The 19,383-nt window shown below is 40.8% G+C and overlaps 2 protein-coding genes across 5 annotated transcripts in view; one reads left to right on the forward strand and one right to left on the reverse strand.

Annotated features, from left to right (window-relative positions):
* The window catches only part of LOC107394409 (MTSS I-BAR domain containing 1), a 69,709-nt gene extending 56,008 nt beyond the window's left edge, over window positions 1-13,701 (forward strand). The window contains exons 8-16 of one of the 4 annotated variants that reach the window (XM_015973331.3): window positions 3,171-3,328; window positions 3,515-3,622; window positions 5,558-5,655; window positions 6,503-6,728; window positions 7,253-7,333; window positions 7,530-7,790; window positions 8,944-9,111; window positions 9,240-9,396; window positions 10,896-13,701. In XM_015973331.3, the coding sequence (XP_015828817.3) occupies window positions 3,171-3,328; window positions 3,515-3,622; window positions 5,558-5,655; window positions 6,503-6,728; window positions 7,253-7,333; window positions 7,530-7,790; window positions 8,944-9,111; window positions 9,240-9,396; window positions 10,896-11,527 (1,889 nt within the window). In that variant the 3' untranslated portion in view covers window positions 11,528-13,701. The remainder of the gene's footprint in view (window positions 1-3,170; window positions 3,329-3,514; window positions 3,623-5,557; window positions 5,656-6,502; window positions 6,729-7,252; window positions 7,334-7,529; window positions 7,791-8,943; window positions 9,112-9,239; window positions 9,397-10,895) is intronic. The other 3 variants (XM_015973333.3, XM_015973332.3, XM_015973334.3) reach the window with 3 other exon arrangements.
* A 1,455-nt stretch (window positions 13,702-15,156) lies between these two features.
* Window positions 15,157-19,383, reverse strand: part of tmem65 (transmembrane protein 65) — a 66,168-nt gene continuing 61,941 nt past the window's right edge. Inside the window, exon 7 of the mRNA XM_015973336.3 lies at window positions 15,157-18,289. Within this exon, the coding sequence (XP_015828822.3) occupies window positions 18,176-18,289 (114 nt within the window). The 3' untranslated portion in view covers window positions 15,157-18,175. The remainder of the gene's footprint in view (window positions 18,290-19,383) is intronic.

Raw genomic sequence — 19,383 nt, forward strand, 5'->3', positions numbered from 1 at the left:
TGATCTTCTGAATTTTGTAAAAAAGTAAAAAAAAATAAATAAATAAGAAGGAGAAAAGGTAAATAATCTGCTTTAGGCTCCACATTCTCCATCTGATTTTCACGTCTCCCTCTCTTTATCCCTGAAACATCTGCAAAGTTTCTCTCCCTCTCCCTCCCTCCCTTCTCAAACTGTCCACAGAATCTGGCCTGGGATCCTCGCTGGAGAAACTTTTAATTGCATGTTTACATCTCAAGTAATGATGGTGGGATTGATAAACGATTGGGGTGAAGAAAAAGAAAAAAACCTGAAACATCAGAGCATTTATTGGGTTTTTTTTTTGGGGGGGGGGGGGTGTAATTGGTTGTGAGAAATTAAATTAGTGGCTTGAATGTGATGTGGTTGCAAACAACTTTGTCTTTTTGGCCTGAAGGAAACTTGTAGTCAACAAAGCCGTAAAAAGACTGAGAGCAACACAGTTAGTTTACACAAGGAGGCTTCCAATAGATTTCATGTAAATGAACCGCTTAACTCATTCACTGCCAGCCGTTTCCTGATCACTAACGGCCTTCACTGCCTGCGTTTCTCACAGTTTTTACAGTTTTTTTTAAGAGTCACAGGACGTTGCGCACTTGCATGATGTCGATACCAAAACAACCAAAACAAAGAGGAGACACCTCTTACATAAGGAAGAAGCTGCGTGTTTCGAGCGTTATCCGTTCTTTCATAATCCGTTGTCGAATTGTGATCGGCAGACACTTTTCCGGTTCGCGCCTCACTTTTTTTACAGGAACGGCCCAAAACGATCTCCTAACACATGGATGTGTTGCTTCCTGATCATGTGATCTGTGACGTATGCGGATGAAGATCGGCTTCAGGGCTGAGATGTTTGTTCTCTCAGCGCGGGGACTCGTTCCGATGCTCAAACAGTAAAAAAATGCAAATGACGACTTCAGTCGTCATTGGCAGTGAATGAGTTAAAGACTCATCAAAACCCATAGCCAGTCCTATACATGTCTACTGCCCCCTAGTGGTTGGATCTACAGTTGGCAAGGGCCAATTTTATTTGTCCAACACTTTTATGTTGTTGTGAAATGACAATAAAATAAAACTGATTATTATATAGTTGCTTTATCAACATTATACAATACGTAGTTCTGTTTTTAAAACACTTTTTAAAATTTATTGAGAAAATTTACACAACCAAGGCATTAATGGTGTAGTTTGTTCACTATAGATGAGCAGTGATTTTGCAGTTTGCAGCACTGTTGCCTCACAGCAAGAAGGTTACAGGTTCAGATCAGGTTAGCATGTTCTTCCCATGCATGCATGTCCGGTTTCCTCCCACAAACCAAGAAAACACTCATTTAGGTACTTGAAGGTACTTGTAAGTCGCTTTGGATGAGTGTATCTGATAAATAAACATATACTGCAAAGTAAAAAAGTAAGTAAATTAAGTTTTTAGTCTAATAAGTCATGTTTTAGCAGATAAGAACATTTCTTTTTTCTTTGACAAAATAACATAAATGCCTAAAAACCTTATTGAAAATCATTGGCGGTGTAACATTAACTACGTTTATATGTGCACAAGTAATCGGAATAAACGCCCTATCAGATAAAATTCTTCCTGTAAACATGTCAATCGGAATATTCTGATCCGATACAGCCTCTCTCAAATGGAATAGCATTTCAAGAGGTGGTTTTGTCTGATCGTCATTCCGATTGACGTCCATGTACACACCCATCCTGATTGTTGTATTAAAACAGTGCCCACTGCGCCTGTCTGCAACTTTAGCGTGACGTCTTTCCGCCTTTGCTGATGCTCAGGACAAGTGGAAAACATGGCGGTTGGTAAACGGAAGTAATCTGTTGCAGACACGATGTTTTTTTACTGGAAACACATCGGGAGCTCAAAAAGCTCAGGTATAAATGCAAAGAAAGTCCATAATGGGGAAAAAATATATATAAGTCAATGGGGCAAAGCAAGAGAATAAGAAAATAAAATGAGAGGGAAAAGACGTGCAGACAAGATGGCGTTTGTTTACAATTTTCTGTTCCGGGAAAGACAACTCTGCCCATGCTCAACCGATTTATTCTGATTGAATGCTTGGTGTACGAAAACCCGCGGCATGATTGCTTCATTTCAGTTAGTGTCTATGTAAACAGAAATTTGGATTTTCGATCAACCAAGATTCCAACCGGATGAGGGAAAATTTGGTGCATGTGAGAATTTGACATTTTTGAAGTTTTGTGTCACGGCTTAGTGTGTATACCCGTGTCAATTTGTAGCTGCATCTTCATTCAGCACAATACAAACATGTCTCTTGTATTATAAGGCATTTTATTGATTTATGAGAGCTCCTTTCTTTGTAAATTGTCAACAATTATTAGAATTCAGATCAGACTCGGTGTAAATATTTATATTCCAAACTTATTATAGACATTCTGGACAGCAGTTTTAATGGGACAAGAGGATCCATGCTGATCAAGGTCTAAATACAACGACGAGTTATGAAATGTTTAGTTTTACAAAAGCAATTGTGTCATTTTCTATTTTTTATAATCAAAATAACAAAAATGATCAATAACTATTTAATAATGTGTGTTCATTTGATGCCAGCAGTTTTTTTTTTTCAAAAAAATGGACTGTTGCTGTTATTCTTTAATGTGGTTTGAGGGAAACTTTGTTGTTTTACGGTCTGAGAATGGAGCGCTCTGAGGTTCTGCTTGGTGACACTGGATCTTACTGCTGGATGATAATCTGGTTGTTCCGAGTCTGAGATTGTTTGTCTCATGTTTCTCACCCTGAATAAAATTTGATTCTAATCATAAAAACACAAATGTTATTACATTTCAAAATGAATGTCTTTAAAGAAAAACACTGAGTTTGATCTTTTAAAAACTTCTCTGGATTTTTTGGGTCATTTTAAAGCTTTTTTTTTTCTCAGTTTTTGTGAAAACATTTGTTCTTTGCACAAGAGTGTTTTTTTAGTTAAACACACATACTTTTTATTTTCTGTTAAACTGACAAATATAGGTGGTTTTAGGTCCTGACATGTCATATTTTACTTAAATTAAATCATCTTTGTGACTTTTCACCAATAAATTTGACAGATTTTAACATTTTCCATTTAAATCTGTTGCATCCCACCTCCGAGGGTCTAATTTTGCGTATGCATTTTTGTTTCAAGGCCGTGGAGACCTCCAGCCTCAGCTGGACAGCGCCATGCAGGACATCAGCGATAAATACCTGCTGCTGGAGGAGACAGAGAAGCAGGCTGTACGGAAGGCGCTGGTCGAGGAACGAAGTCGTTTCTGCTGCTTTGTCTCCATGTTGCGGCCCGTCGTGGTCAGTGATGCATTAACATGCACTGATATTTTATGTAGTTTGTAGTTTCTGAGGTAAATGATTAGACGTTACAGGCGGCAGAATTACTGAAAACATCAAATCAAGCATAAAACGTTGCCTAAGAACGCTATTTCAGCTGAAAGCCTTGAAGTGCCTCTGAAATGATGATATGTTGATGTCTGTCAGGATGAGGAGATGTCAATGCTGGGGGAGATCACCCACCTCCAGACTCTGACAGATGACCTGAAAGCTCTGACCATGGACCCACACAAGCTTCCAGCTTCCAGTGAGCAGGTACGGCATTCCGACAACGAAACGGTCCCGTTCCGTCAGAGCTGATCTCCTACTACTGCCGGCAGTGGTGAAAGAAGTACTTTTTATTTTTTTATTTTTTACTTAAGTAAAAGCACAGATGAAGGGGTTAAAAAAGTAATACACTTAGTATGCTTTTTCAAAGTAAAAGTGTCAAACGTACATTTAAATTGGAGTTGTGTGTGTAGAAGTGTGCTGTCAGACTGGGTAGGGGTCAGACAAAACACAAATGAAAGTACTTTTGTTTTTGAAACTTTTTCAGAATATGTAGTTTAATAGAAAGTACAGCTAATTGTTTTAAAGCACAGCAAAGTAAAAGTAAAAATTAGGCCTCAGGAAAACTTCTTAAAGCAACACTTAAGTTTCATGTTTCTCCGTCCTGTTGGTTGAATGATAAATGACCTGCACTTGTATAGCGCCTCTCAGAGTAAGGACTCCAAAGCGCTTTACACTACAGTGCATCATTCATCCATTCACACACACATTCACACATTGATGGTGATGAGCTACGATGTAGCCACAGCTGCCCTGGGGCGCACTGACAGAGGCGAGGCTGCCGAGCACAGGCGCCACCGGTCCCTCTGACCACCACCAGCAGGCAAGGTGGGTTAAGTGTCTTGCCCAAGGACACAACAGCAGAATTCTCTGTCCGGAGCTGGGATTGAACCTGCAACCTTCCGGTTACTGAACAACCCGCTCAACCTGTTGAGCTGCTGCTGCCACAAGCTACTGCTTTGAAAGCAGAATTACAACTGTCGTAAACAACCCTGCCGTCGTCTGCTGCAGCTAGCGCTAACAACGATCTAACGCTAACATGAGCCGACTGATACTAAAACTGTCGGTGTTGCGCCGTCCTCGGGTAAAAACTCAGCGCTGCATTTGAATTTAAATCTGCCATCGGGCTATGAGGTACACTATGACGTTAGCTGGTACATTATGATGTCACAATGTCGTTATGAGCCTGTGTGTGTATTTGTTAGTGGCTCTGCCCTCTCGGTCTGCCAGGCAACATCATTTGTTGCATTTTTCAAAAAGGAAGCGGGAGAGGAGTATGCCTGATGGGGGGTGGCTTGCTCTTTAAGTTAAGTACAGATACAGAACAATTGTACTCAAGTACAAAATGAAGTAATTGTACTTTGTTACATTTCATAATCGACTGTTGGATTTTTTAATAAAATTGTTTTGGATTTTTGCAATTTCTTTGTATTATTGTTTTATTAATATTTTATTTTAATCAGCGTTTTTTTTTCTGTACAAACTGCTTTCTGTTGAAAATTCAAAATGACCGGAGTAACCGAGTGTAAGAATTTGGTGAGAGGTCTATTCGTGTGAGATGTTTAAATTTACAGTCAGTTGAAGAATGGATCCAACTGGAGCTCCACAGTTTGTGGATGCAGATATTCCCATTTCTCATTCTCCAGAGTCAGTCTGTTTGACGGAGCTTCAAGCCAACTAACAGATGGTTATCCTACACTTACTCTGACACAGTTTCTGCCTACTGTGGATAAATGGGTTGGCCAAACCTGTGTGATGGTTGGGTAAAGAAATGATGAATCTCTGTAAGCAGCTTTTTTAAAAGGAAAGCCTTTAATAATCAAAAATACTTCTTTTACAACCTTTAAATCATATCATTTAATTATAAAGTCATGCTTACTTGATGGGATTAATAAAATGATTACATGTTTGATTTAATAAAAAAATTATAAGGGCATATGTGCTTAATTATACTTTAAAAGATATAAAATAATTGTACGGTCTACAGCTCATGGTGAACAGTGCGGAAAAACTTTAAAAACGGTTTCATTATCTTTTGGTGATTTTTCTCCATCTTCTGAGTTGTATTTGTTTAATAACTAGACGTTATCGCACAGAAGAGCACATTTTCCTATAGTCCACCTTTGTTTTATCTCTTTTTAGGTCATTGTAGACCTGAAGGGCTCAGAGTGCACCTGGTCTTACCAGACTCCGCCCTCTTCACCGAGCACCACCGTATCCAGGAAGTCTAGCATGTGCAGGTTTGTTACTGTGACTGACTTGCATTCAGCCTGATTTGTAGAAGAAAAAGAAAAGATATTTTCTATAGCGCCTCTCAAGATAAAAATCCCGAGGCGCTTCACAAAGTTTCAATTGTTTCAAATCATTTTTCCATCAGGCGTTTGGGTTTTTATTTGTTTTTACAAATCTTTGATTTTTAGTTTCATCCTGTACTTTTTGCTTTGCTACAATCAGATTTGGATTTGTTGGCAGCAGGAAAATGTGTCATCTGAGCAAATCAACTGATCATTTGTTTTCTCCTGCCTCCTTGTGGTGCATAAGTGGAACTGCACGCTTTTGTTGTAATCACCTGGAAAGCATGGGTTCCTTAAAAATGAGTTATTCGAATGTTTTGTAATGTAGCAGAACCCTTCTTTGTGTTTCTGTTAGATAAACATCATGCAGGAAATGAAATCAGTTCAGAGCTGAGTTTTAGATCTCGGGGAGGGGTTTAGTAGAGCTGATGTTGATCTGGCACGAGTCGTTGATTCTGCTCTGGTTTCAGACTTGGATGACTCGTTGGCTGTTTTTAGACTAAAGTAGCTCCTGAGTAAATCTCTCTAACGTTCTCTTAACCCTCGCACTCTCCTAATGGGTGACCCCGCCAGGAAAGTTGAGCAGGGTTGATGGTTTATCCCATGGGTCCACGTGGCAGGGGTGAGGAGGTCAACTTTCCTGGTGGGCTCACCCATTAGGACAGTGCGAGGGTTAAGGGCAGCACAGAAAAGCTGGTGCTTCGTTTTCAGGTTTAGATTAATAAAAACAAACAGTTGCTCTGACGTGGCTGCGCCGTTATTGTAACGTTTATTTTTCTCCTCCGTCACGCAGCAGTCTCAACAGCGTGAACAGCAGCGACTCTCGCTCCAGCGGCTCCCACTCCCACTCCCCCACCTCCCATTTCCGTTACCGCGCCTCCTCCTCCTCTTCTTCCTCGGTGCTTCCACAGCAGACGCCGGCCCGCCTGTCCTCGGTCTCCTCCCACGACTCTGGCTTCATGTCCCAGGATGCCTTCCAGTCCAAATCCCCATCACCGATGCCTCCAGAAAACTTGCAGGTACCACTCGGTGGTTACATTGAGTTATTGCTCACATCGTCATCCCTCCATCTGTCTTACTATGTGGTGTGTGTAATGAGGTGTGTGTTCATGCCTAAACTGCCTGGCTACAGTATTTTTATTGGCCCCTGCATATGTGTTTAGTGCTTTGGGTCAGCGTGGAGAAACTGGGATGATCTTTGATTTGTATGATTTAAAGACCCTTTAAAGTCTGAGAAATACTAAACCAAAGCATGTTTCCACTACATGATCTAAAATGAGTTTGATAAATCAGTATTTTATGATGAAATCCTTGGTAAAAGTTGACATACGTCCAGGTATCATTTGGGTTTTCGCTCCACCATTTGCTACCTGTTCTTACTAAATGTCTTTTTGTAATCCGTGACCTTCAGTAGTTTTTTTCATGCTTCCTGTTTTTTTTACACACCTTGTCCGTGCGTTCTGCAAGCTGTCGTCTCATTTTCTGTGTTTGTGTTGTGTGCTTTGCTCTGCTGCAGTTGTGTGTCTCTGCTTTGTTCTCTCAGTCTGTCAATGAGGAGGCATCCTCTTCCTCTTCTTCTTCCTCATCCCCCTCACACACCGAGCCCAGCTCCGGGCAGCAACAGGTGAACAGAGTCGTGTGAAAACACACACAGATGTTTGCTGATATCTTGTACGTTGCATTAAATGATGTTTGATTGTTTTTACCAGATTTTCACAAACAAAAAAGTATTTTTTCATTCATGTCTTGTTTTATATCAAGTCATAAGCCATCTTTAATGTTCCCTTGTTTCTGCCTCTTCTTCACCCGCTCACCTTCAGTTGTCAAATGGCTTTGATCATCACGCTGCCCTCTGTCTGCACGGAGTGGTGTTACAGGCCCAGGATACTCACCTCCACCCCTCATACTTCACCTACTCCTCTTCCTCCACCACCACCTCTCCCATATCCTCGCCCTCTTATCAGTCCGTCTCTCCCACGTGGCCGCAGCCTCAATCAGGCCTCGGCCAATCAGGAGAGTTCCCGCCTCTCAGCCCATCAGGGGTCGGAGTGATCCCCTCATCCAGAATCCCATCCTGGAAGGTTTGACTCTCATTCTTCCACGATGTTTTCTCCTTTTACCTCCAGTTTCTCCTTTCGTGTTCTCTCAACTCTTCATGTGTCAGTCTTTTATTTATTTATTTATTTTTTCCTCACGTTTGGTTAATCAAGTCATGCACTTAAATAATTAAATTCCAACTATACACATTTTACAGCTAATTTTTGTGGATGTGTCCCCAAAAGCTGCACTACAAAGTGAACAAAGATCTGTTTATCTGCTTAAGTTTGACATATCTTTCTTTAAAGACCTAGTTTACCATTTTTTTAAAGCGATTGGTTCCTCTGAGTTTAAAGCTACAATCCAGAATTTTTTTAAAATCAGACAGCACCATCTAGAGGCTTTGGGTAATGCTGAACAATTGTTCAAATTGTATGAGGCTCTACGGGACGGGGAACGGACTTGGCAAAAAAAAAAAAAAACAGGAGGTAAACTCCAGATTGTAGCTTTAACATGCAAGCTAAACGTGAAAATAGTCTTATGTCCCCATTTCCTGCATTAGCCTAGCCTAGTTAACTAGACCAAATTCTTGCTTTGCAAAGAATGGTCTAGGCATGCTCCATTGGAACCTCCGCAGCTCCTACCAGGACTCTGGCTGGCCAATCACAGCTCTCTAGAGGGGTTTCAAACACATAAAGAGCTGTGATTGGTCCATAATGGTGGGCCAATCATAGTGCTCTATCTGCTTAGTGAACAAATCACAGAGCTTTATCCGCTTTGTGGGCCAATCAGGGCACTCTATATGCCTGGTGGGTGGGATGATGCAACAGAGTGAAACAAGAGTATGTCCCATTCATTGTCCAGTGGAATGCGGAGATCATTTGAAAGACAACGGTAGAACCCGCCCCACAACCGAGAGCCGTCAATGGAGCGTGGACAGAGTAAATAATACATTTATTTAGTCTGGCTTGCCAGGCTAGCATTAGCCACCAAGAGAAAATAAATGGGGAAACGTTCTGATTAGGAAAGCATGACAGATCTACATCACCCTGTAAATTAGCATTCATGGACTCATCTTGGCTCACAACGGGGAAGGCTGTTGTTGGTTTAGTGTCCAGGAGAGAGCAGAGCACGTCTCGGCTTGTAAAATTGTAAAACACATTTTTACATTACTTTGGATTATGTGTTCCTGTGTAGGACTGGGCCAGACCGGGTCCTTATGACCAGCCGACGGTCAATACTCTAAGGAGGAGCAAGGACAGGAGAGAAACTACAGATCCCATCAACCACCATGGTGTTGATGTTACCACAGCAGGGGAGGAATCACTTGGGGTCAAAGGAGGCCACTCTCTGGCTTCCCCAAAGGTCCGGACACTCACTGAAAGAAATAAGTCCAAATATTAAAAGGAAAATGGGATAGTGGGTGCAGCTCTGGGTAAGGTTATTTCTATTTGTGTGTTTGTGTCAACATGCTTTTGAATTACCACTTACAGGGGGACAAAGAGGCCCACGAGGAGTTGGCCCGAGCACTGGCCCGAGGCCTCCAGCTGGACATCCACGGCTCTAGCAGGGACTCGCTGCAGGGCTCCAGTGGCTACAGTAGCCAGACCAACACACCCTGTTGCTCAGAGGACACCATCTCCTCACAAGGTAACACATGCATGGATCTAAAGGATGTTGCTAGCTAAACTCATACTATGCAACTTTTATATTTTTAAATGATTTTCTTGAGCCAGTATGCGCTAAAATGACCTTTTACAGAGTTAATGAAATATCACCCAGACCCTAACCCCCCTCTGTGACCAGAATGCCACATTTACAACTTCAGAGTGCTGGTCAGGTCTGTTGAAGCTGACATACCTGGTGCTGCAGTCTGGTTCCAGTAAATTTCCTGCATGTTTTAGATCATGAATACAGCTGATTAGTTTGATTGACTTGTGAATCGCTCCTGTAGAAACTATTGTAGGCTGCGGAGACATTTCTGTAGTTAATGTTTTCAAAAGAGGAACGCAGAGCAAGGGGATAAGTTTTGCTTTTCGTTCTACTAAACTGACACTAGGGGATGTCAAACACAAGAAAAAATGCCAAGTGCGCCTTTAATAGTCTTGGATCATTTGCTCCTGAAGGTTGTTGATTCATATCAGTCCGGTCTGAGGCAGGCAGGAAGTTGTGGCTCCAAGCTGGTGTCAATTTTATAATTTTGACATCAAAGGAACGTGAGAGCAGGGACTTACTTTGTATTGCGTGCAAACAATTTTTTGTATATCAAACCAAATCCAAGGAGTTGGACAAATGATGGCTCCCCAGTGTCTGCTCCCAATGCAAGTTGTTAGTCCAGCCTTGAGCACTGCAGTGGGATTAGGATCCCATCACATATCTGGTGGTAGCAGGTGGTTTTGAGGTTGCATTGGGTGGGAGCTAGCCTTGAAATCTAGACAAACCACAACAGTAGCAAAAGATCTTATTCTGCCGGTCAGTCTAGCCACACTCCATCGTAGCCTCAGCAGGTCTAGCATTTGTCTGAACAATTTTGTGTCTAGCCAATCACAGCACTCTACGTTTGTGGGTCGAGCTTAGCGCCAGAGCTGTGACGGAGAAAAACAACAAAGATGAAGTCGGCTCAGGAACCGCGTTCATTTGACATGGCCGTGGAATCAACTTCGAATGATTTGGTAGATTTTCTTTGAGATATGAAAAGATGTACTTTAGTCGTTTATTTGAAAAAAGGATGTATTTGCATCTCCTTCTTCGACTGTGTGTGGCAGACTACCCCGTTGTCTGATTACCTCAGAAATGAATACGTCAAGTTTGTTGTGATTGGTCCTAGCACTTTTCAATTGTGTGTCGAGTCAGTTTTAAAGAGAACTGAGGATTCTGCTCTAAAACTGAGCTGTCTATGGGTCGTGGCTAGACCTTATATTTACATGTATAGGCTTTCCAGGATAGGCAGGAGGCGGTGGTCTAAGAAAAAATGGTAGGTCCTGAATTTGCTTGAAAATTGAGGCACCGATAGTATTTAAAATAGTACGGTTAGTGAAACAGCAGGAAAATAAATAAATCCAGTTTTGATTGCAGTGGCAGCTGATGAAACTAATGTAGTTTGTAAATGTTAGATGAGATGTCCCAAAACATTTTTCTTTATACTTCAGTGTCCGACTGTGACTACTACATCAGTGTGGATCACGAGTCTGAGCAGCAGCACCAGCAGTCTGATTTTGATAAGTCGTCGACTATCCCGAGGAACAGCGACATCTGCCAGTCTTACCGCCGCATGTTCCAATCCAAACGCCCCGCTTCCACAGCTGGTCTGCCCTCCAACCCTCCAGCTATCGTCACCCCGGGGGTTGCTACAATTCGACGAACTCCTTCCTCCAAACCAAACTTGCGACGGCCCACTGGAGGCCTCAGCCTGGGCCCCATTCCCATCAAACCACCCATGATCCCAGTCAAGACCCCCACTGTGCCTGAACATCCAGGTTTCCCTTTCAGGTCAGCGTCAGAAGATTGTACACCACCAAGGACCCCACTAAGCCCTTCAACTTCATTGTCACCAAAGTCCGTCACTTTGGAGATCCAGCGGCTGGACGAGGGATCAGACCCTCCCACCCCACCGCCACAGCCGAACATTCGTTTGTGTGACTGGGAGCGTCAACGTCTCCCTGAACTCCTGGAGGAGGCAGAATATTGTGAGGTGGAAGACTTCCTGGTGGCTATCCGTCGTGGCGTCAAGCTCAAGAAGGCAACAACCAATGACCGATCGGCACCACTGATCAGTCACTGAGACCACCAGGGCCAGTTTGACTTGATCCAGTTTCATGGACACAAGCTATGACAGCTAAGCTTTAGGGAACAAAAGCTACAAACTGAAATAAGTGCAAAAATGAGCGAAAGTTGCTTCGGGACTAATTTGGGATCAGCTCAGAAGTGTCTGAAGTAAATGTTTGCAGTGCCAAAAAGTAGCTGTATGCAAATCGTTTCAAGCGTGTTGCTTGTGCTAACGTGCAACGTATCGATACTGTTTAAGCTGACCAACGCTGGTCCAAGATTCTTCCCCCAAGGCAACTTCAGCAGGTAGAAGACGTGACAGGATACCACCTGTACATCAGTGGTTTGGTGGATAAGTGTAAAAGAAATGGAAAGAGGTACCTTAGATTATGAGCTAGGAGTTATGTCGTATTTTCAAATGATCAAACGTGTTTGTATATATTTAGATTGACGTGTTTGTACGTTTCGTTAGCCATACGACCGTCTTATATCCCTGCTGTCTCCCATAACCACGAAATGTGCCAAAAGCCTCTGTGCCAGATTACAATCTATTTAAAACATTTTTCCTTTTATGTCCTAGCATAGGAGTGTTTGCCACAAAAACACACAGCTACAGAAATTTGTAGGATAGCAGATTGAAGAGAGTAATCTTGTATAGTTGATTTTTTTTCATGTTACACTTAACATGTTTATGCATGTTTTTGTTTATTTAGCCTTTTAAAATTAAACACGAGCAAATAAAACTTACAATACCCCACCTGTGGTTGGAAATGGTAGCAGCAGGTCAAAATGATAGATGCTGTACAATTCATACCAACGAGTGTGTAAACTTTAAATTAAAAATATCCTTAGGTGCTGCTTGTATTTATTTCTGATTTTGTAATTTAGCTTAAATTCTTTAATTTTTCATTTGTTTTTCTATAAAAGCACTTTGAGCAATTCCAACCCTAAAAACAAAGTCACAAATATTGCAACGAGGTCATTTATTTCAAACGGTGAACCTATAATGTGCCAAATGTCTGTATGTGTTAACATACGGTTGAAGTCCATAGCACTCATAGAGCCTGTTGCTATTGCTCTGTGGTAATAGAAGTGGATTCATGTCTTGCTGTTCTAGTGAAGCCTTTGTGCTGAGGTAGCTGGCACTGGTGAGTCTGGTTTTAGTGGGGAAAACGTGCTGCAGTTACCAGTTGTATTACGATATATACGGGAAAATGAAAATCACGATTATTTAAAGACAGACAAGAATTCATATTCAAGTTCTGACGCTAAGCCAGTTTAGCCCGCTTATTAATGTCTTGATGTATATCTGGTTTAAAGTAGCAGCAATAGCTGGATGTCAAAGTTTAAATTAGAATATGAAAAATTCATCTTTCTGACGTGAATATGTGATGGATGTAATGTTCTGGTTGTTCACTCGGATAAATATCCCATAAATGAGCAGCGGCACCTGATTCTGCAGTCCATCATATACAAATATCACACATTTACTCTAAACTCTGCTGTTTTGAGTCGAAGCATCTAAACGTTAGACCAGTTTTGGTGAGCTACTTTACAATTAATTTAGATACAATCTCATCTGTAGGGAAACTCTGGGTCAAGTTTGCAGTCTGTAGCTTTTGCAAAGGTTTATAAATTAGTGTTTGCATGAATTAATTTGACTTTTAGTTGTTTTAGTCATGTAGCCATTATCCATCCAGCCCAAACACCAGAAGGTTTGAATTTTTTTCATATTTGTACGTTATACCAGTTTCTATTTTCCTCTAAAACTTTTTACAGCAAAAAACCACCATTCAAATATAAAATATGCATGTGTTTTTTTCTTCTTTCTAGTTTAAATCTGTAATGGTCCACTTTTTTTTTTATTGGGACACACACCTGCTTAGTGGATCTTACTCCAAAGGATGTCCATCCCATGACACTTTCTACGTCGATCTTAGATGTGTCTTTTTGTGACTGCAGTCTGTCATCCTGTTGCACTTCTGTAGTCCAGTGCAGGTTAAAATAAAACAACCCAACATGAGCAGCTGATGCGATAACAAGCGTGTGAAGCTGAATGAGCCTGTGATGACTAACTTTGGGAGAAATCATAGTGAGGATTAGATGAATTACATCCAGTTATTCTGCTTGACATCTTGTATCTGACCAGAAATGATGTGTAATTAAAGATATTTACTCAATTGGATCAAACACTTGTCCACATTACTGTGTATTTAGAGGCCGTTTCGGACAGCTGTGAGCATCTCTTTACCTTTAAAGTTCGTCTTTGACACAAGTTGCTTTTATTATGTTAAATATCCATCTGGACTAATTTCTAGTACGTTCAAGAACCCATGGTATCTTTTTGTTTTACTCTAATATCGGGTGAAAGCTAGGTAACATTGAGCTAACAATGCTAACAGTGAATATTAATCACTCTGTTCTAATAAATCACAAGCTAATTTAACAATTACCAACAAAGGCATATAACAGTGAAGTGCATCTATCGACTTAACACGTCATCAAGAATCAGTGTTATGGTGGCAGCCATGAAGCTCACTAATGGGAGGGGGAATAGAATTTGTTTAGAAACATGGACTGCAGTACCCAAATTTGACCACAGGATGTCATTCATGTACCTTTAATATGCAAAAATCTAGAATTAAACTCGGAGGAAAACATGAAAAAGTAGCTGCCAATTAGCATTTGTAGTTTTTTGTTCTTGATTTGGTGTAACCACGAGAATGATGCTCACATGTCCCGTGAGAAATGACTTCTTCGCCAGATTTAACTGATGCATTTCCACGTGATTTCATCTAATCATACGGATGTAAACATTTCTACTGTTAATTCAGATGATTAAAGTCCCCACAGGCCTTTAAACTCAAAGAGGAAAAGAAACATCTGCGTTTGGTTTCGGTTTGTGACCATGCACCAGCAGCGGTTTAAATCAGTGGTTCACAAAGTAGGAATTGGGACTTGAGATGATCTCCAGAATCAGGTAAAAGTTAAAAATATTCCTAATACAATATTTATGCTACATTTGATGTAAAAGCTAAAAAAATAATAGCCATACATTCATATAACTAGAATAAGCCATTTTTGAGCAATCAAGCCTTAAAGGTCAGAAGCAGAAATGTTTGAGAAGCACTTAACGACGAAATGTGTTCAAATTGCAGCATCCGACCCTCCAGGAGTGAGACTGTTTGATGCAGCTTGTAGGAATACCGTCAACCCTGAAAGACAGAGGATGTTTAATCTCCAATTAGTGTTTGTGATAACATTTACAATTTTACCTATTGCAAAATGCTTCCTGATTTCCTGTTAATGGACAATTAGCCCCTATGTTAAACAGAACTGATGAGCTAATAGCTAGGCTGAGCACTGGCAAGACCATAATCATAACCTCTTAAAGGAAAAAAAAAAATACGTTTGGCTATTAAAGAGTAGTAGACTCTCAAACATGAACAAAATAAAAATTTACCAAGATTTTGCCAAACTTCCCCCTAAAAAGTTTAAATTTAAACCTAAAGTTAATATGAAGCATCTCTAAATAATAAAAAATTAAGTTGAGAATAAAACTTTGTGTAAAAAGTCAATGTCCACATATGTTTACAGTTGTGCACAAATAAGATAAAAATAAACTTTATAAAGAAAAGACAGAAGTAAACGTTCCATATTTATTATATCACTTCATGTCACAATTCAGCAAAATGCAAACAGACAGGATCTTTGTTCAAACATACAAGTGCTGGATCTGACTGTCCACAAGGTGGCAGCACAACGCCACGAGGAGAAGGCTGACAAATTCCATTTCATTTGCTTAAAAAGTTTTTTCTTGCTTTAAACTAAATTTTATTCATCCTCAAAGAAAACAGATCAGGTTGTTCATGCTGACAAACAGAAAACTACTTTATTAACTACTTATTGCCAAATAACCACATGATCCAAACCGAAAGTACATTGTTCATTCTCCTTCAGGGAAGAAAACAGCTGATTTTCCTCCAGGTTTCCAGTTAATCCAAACATTTTAATTCCTTCGGGAGTTACGTTCACACTCAAACTTTCCTTTCAGCCCTTCGAGTCTTTCAGTTTTAAAAGATGAGCGCCGACCACCACAAAGATACAACCTGTTCAATAAAAGCAGCATCATTCCTGTGGATGTCTGCTCTACTTCCAACATCAAGTGTGAGGTTAAAATATTCTGAGACCAACAGCTTGGATTATGGAAAGCAGAGCGATGTGTGATCCTGTAGTTTAATCCTAGATTCATCATTTCCCTCAAACCTCTGATGTGCAAGTACAGCAGAAACGCCCTGGTTGACATAATCAATGCCACGGTTCTTGCGTCAGCTTTTGGCCTGAGCAGTCGACAGAATTCATCACCGCTACAGATCAGATCACATGATCAGACAACCAGCAGTAGTTCCTGTTGGACTCATTTATGATCTAAAACATTAATAATGGTTATTTGTTTAACCGCACATTAAAATCCTGCTTTCTGCTTTTGAAATGACATTGTTCTGCTATAGTTTAGCACAGAGGCATGATTCTTGGTATTTTATAAGATAAAGATTTGTAATAATACTTGTTGGTTTCGTCTCATTCAGACTAAACACACAGCTCAGGATCCTTAGACATCAAACCATCTTATTCCCATTTTTCACCACTTTCATATATTTGCATAAATCTGTTCTACTGGTAATCCTTCACATTTAACTGGTTTATGGATAAAGAAGTCGTGGGAAAAATGCTTTTTATTCATTGCCAGAAAGTTGCATTCTGGGAGATGTCCTATTTCCTTCTGCTGATGAATTTGAGTGCTAATAGACCCCTCACAGGTGTGCTGATGTGTGAGACACCAAGACAGACACGCTTCTCTTCTTTGCATAAATGTTTCTGACTACATCATCGCAACCATCTGGAGCTTCATGTGTGATAACACAAACAAAAACAGTAATAACAATGAACACAGATGGTGGGACGAAAGTGTGAAACAAGCAGATTTAGAACCATGAAAATTAAAAAGCCTAAACTGGAAACAACTTCAGTTTGTAAATTGTGTGCACGGCCACTGAACGCCTCCTTCCTTATTTCAAGCCACGCAAAACATCAAAGGATGCTTAAGCATCCAATTTAAAAACCAAACTGATAAAGATTCACTGACTTTATAGCTACATCAGGCCTTCATGCATTAAAACAGCAACAATAATCCTGGAGGTAGCAGACGAGGCTTTTCCCGTTTCATTTCTAGGAAGTTTAAGGATGCTCTGATTCACTTTTAAAGTGATGACATCACAGGTGTCCCGTGAGTAAATAGTGTTTGAGATGAAGTCGTTAAATATATAAAGTTAGTGCTAAAGGATAATTCATCATCTAATGTGCTTTTCCTTTAAATAAGAGTAGAAAGCATCACGAGTCGACCCATCTGATCAACAGAAGTAAAAAGTGCACCTTCTGCTTCTGACGCTGCGTTAGAAAACACACCAGATGCTGTTGGAAGCGCTCAGTTCCTGCAGCCAGAAGGATCAGTAGAGAATGGAATCAGGTACAGGTGAGCGTTTTCTATCTTTAAAGCTACTCAGGCGGCTTCCACGAGACGCGTGTGCTTCACGAAGGTCGGACGTTCCATTAAACTGGAGACTGATCGTATCTCTTTAGCATTAAATAAGGAAGTGTTATAACACGGTTTCTGTCTGGAACAACAGATCCGTGTGGAATAACTTACTTGGACTTGTTTTGCAAATAACACCAGAGTGAAGAGGAACTAAGGGCAACAGTCCACCACTAAAATGTCTGATTTTAGCAGGAGATCCTGTCTTCTTCCACAGGTACTTATGAGATTTCTCCTCCTTTCTGTCGTTCTGGGACTAGATGAACATCACAGAAGCTGCCCTTCCGTTCCCACCTGTACATTTAGCCGTTTTTATTTAAATAAAGAGTATTTTAGTTTTGTTAATGACATTATGTAAATCAGTCTCCTTCACCAAAGACCTGGTTCTTCAGGAAACACCAGTTTTTTTTAACCAACCACTAAAGTGCAAAGGAGAAAAGTTCAGCAGCTGCATAGATATCTATTAAGTGTTTATAGGGGCGCGCTTGCTAGCTCTGGTAACAAATACAGGCTGCCATGTCTGAAAGAAAGAAAGAGGAAAATCCTAAAACGTTAAAGTTAGACCTAGACTGCTAACTCGTCTCGTCCCAGGTCTACACTTGGTACTAAAACCGAAAGATAACAGTAGTGACAAATCTAACTTGGTTCAGGGGTTTGCTGAAGAGTTTAGCTGCTAAGTCCAGGTGACTCCTAACTACATTTTAGTGCTTTGCTTTTAATATTCAAGCAAAAAAATAACAAGAGTTTTTCATCTAACAACTACAGAAAAACAAACTCGACCAAGAACTGTCAGCATCGCTCACTCAGGACTCGACGGAGAAATCAATAAACAGCAGGAGTGACGAGATTAAACAGCCATTTTTCTTGGATAAAAATAAAAGTACAACCTTTGCAACTGGAGAGAATCGATAGATTCAAGTCCTTTGTGTTGAAACCAAAGCTGTGTTAAAGGCTTAGAAAGGTCTAGGTGTGGAAGCCGCCTGAGCGGGGTGACAGAGGAGCTGCCATGGGTGAATACTTTTCTGTAATGTTGACTTGAGCAGTTTGAGATGAGAGGGATGTAGTGGCTTGTTAGGATGCCGTGTCACTGCCGGGCTGTGCTTCCTCATCCTCATCGTCACTGTTGAGGAAAAGCAGAGGAAACATCCCCAGGATGCAGCCGATGGACACGCCAATCGCCTTACCCTGCAGCAGAACAAGAGCGTCAGCCTCCCCAAGATCACAAAATCACAGGAGAATTGCAAGACCACGTGTGATTTTGCCAGGTCACACGATAACAAAGGAGAAAGATGGCAACATGCATCCTAAAGGTCTTTCTTTACCTCCATCCATGAGCTGTCACAGGTAATATATGTTTTAGTTAAGCCAGTGGTTCCTAAGTGGTTTCTGCTGGGCCCACTTCTGTTGCAAACCCTTTTTTGCTGAGTTCTGTAAGCGTAGCGCTTAAAATATAAACCCAGGGTGTACATTTGGGGCAGCACCGCAACACTTTGTCTAGTCACCTAAAAAACACCTCCTCCGCTTGGCGTTTCCAGAACAAGCTTGATTTTGGCCCTCTTATGTTGAATTTATTTTACAGTTTTCATTGGTTCACTCAATCCAGTGTTTTACACATTTGTCCTGTACCAGAATGTTTCATCCATTTTGTAATTTGTAATTTCAATTGCTTTTATTGTTGATTTATTCAATATATTTATCTACAACTGAACCATGTTCAGCGCTTTGGGCTTCCTGCCAGGGTTGCGGAAGGCGCTTTATAAATAAAGCTTTGATTGATTGGGTATGCCAAATCTGTTCCCATTTATAACAAACCCAATGATCAGAGCAGAGGCCATTAGCTGTGTTTTATGTTTCGCAGATGCTATCCACCGTTTAGACGTCTGATGGAAAGACTAGGTAAGAGTTCAGGTTTAATGCGAAAAAACAAATTCACTTATTTTTTCCAACACATCTGCAGTGGTCTCTCGTATAAATGAATGCCTGAAAAACGCTCTGGTGCTCCTGTTTCAGGTAGCAGAGGTGAGCCAGTGAAAAAACACATCTACCACAAACTCCATTGATGTTTTATCTCCACAAATAACACAAGCCTGAAGGAGTTCTGCCATGTGGTGGAGTTGCTAATGCTAATGGGTTAGCTTCTACTAGCTAAGATGCGCTGTGCTCTTTCTTGGATGACAACAGCCTTCCTCATCACAAACTAATGGGTTCGACACACGGGAGGCGACAAACGACCGAGATCAGCGAAATTTGTCGCCGTCGCTTTTACTACCTGTCACACG

Source organism: Nothobranchius furzeri, chromosome 19, assembly GCF_043380555.1.
Source record: "Nothobranchius furzeri strain GRZ-AD chromosome 19, NfurGRZ-RIMD1, whole genome shotgun sequence".
In the NCBI taxonomy this organism is placed as follows: Eukaryota; Metazoa; Chordata; class Actinopteri; order Cyprinodontiformes; family Nothobranchiidae; genus Nothobranchius; species Nothobranchius furzeri.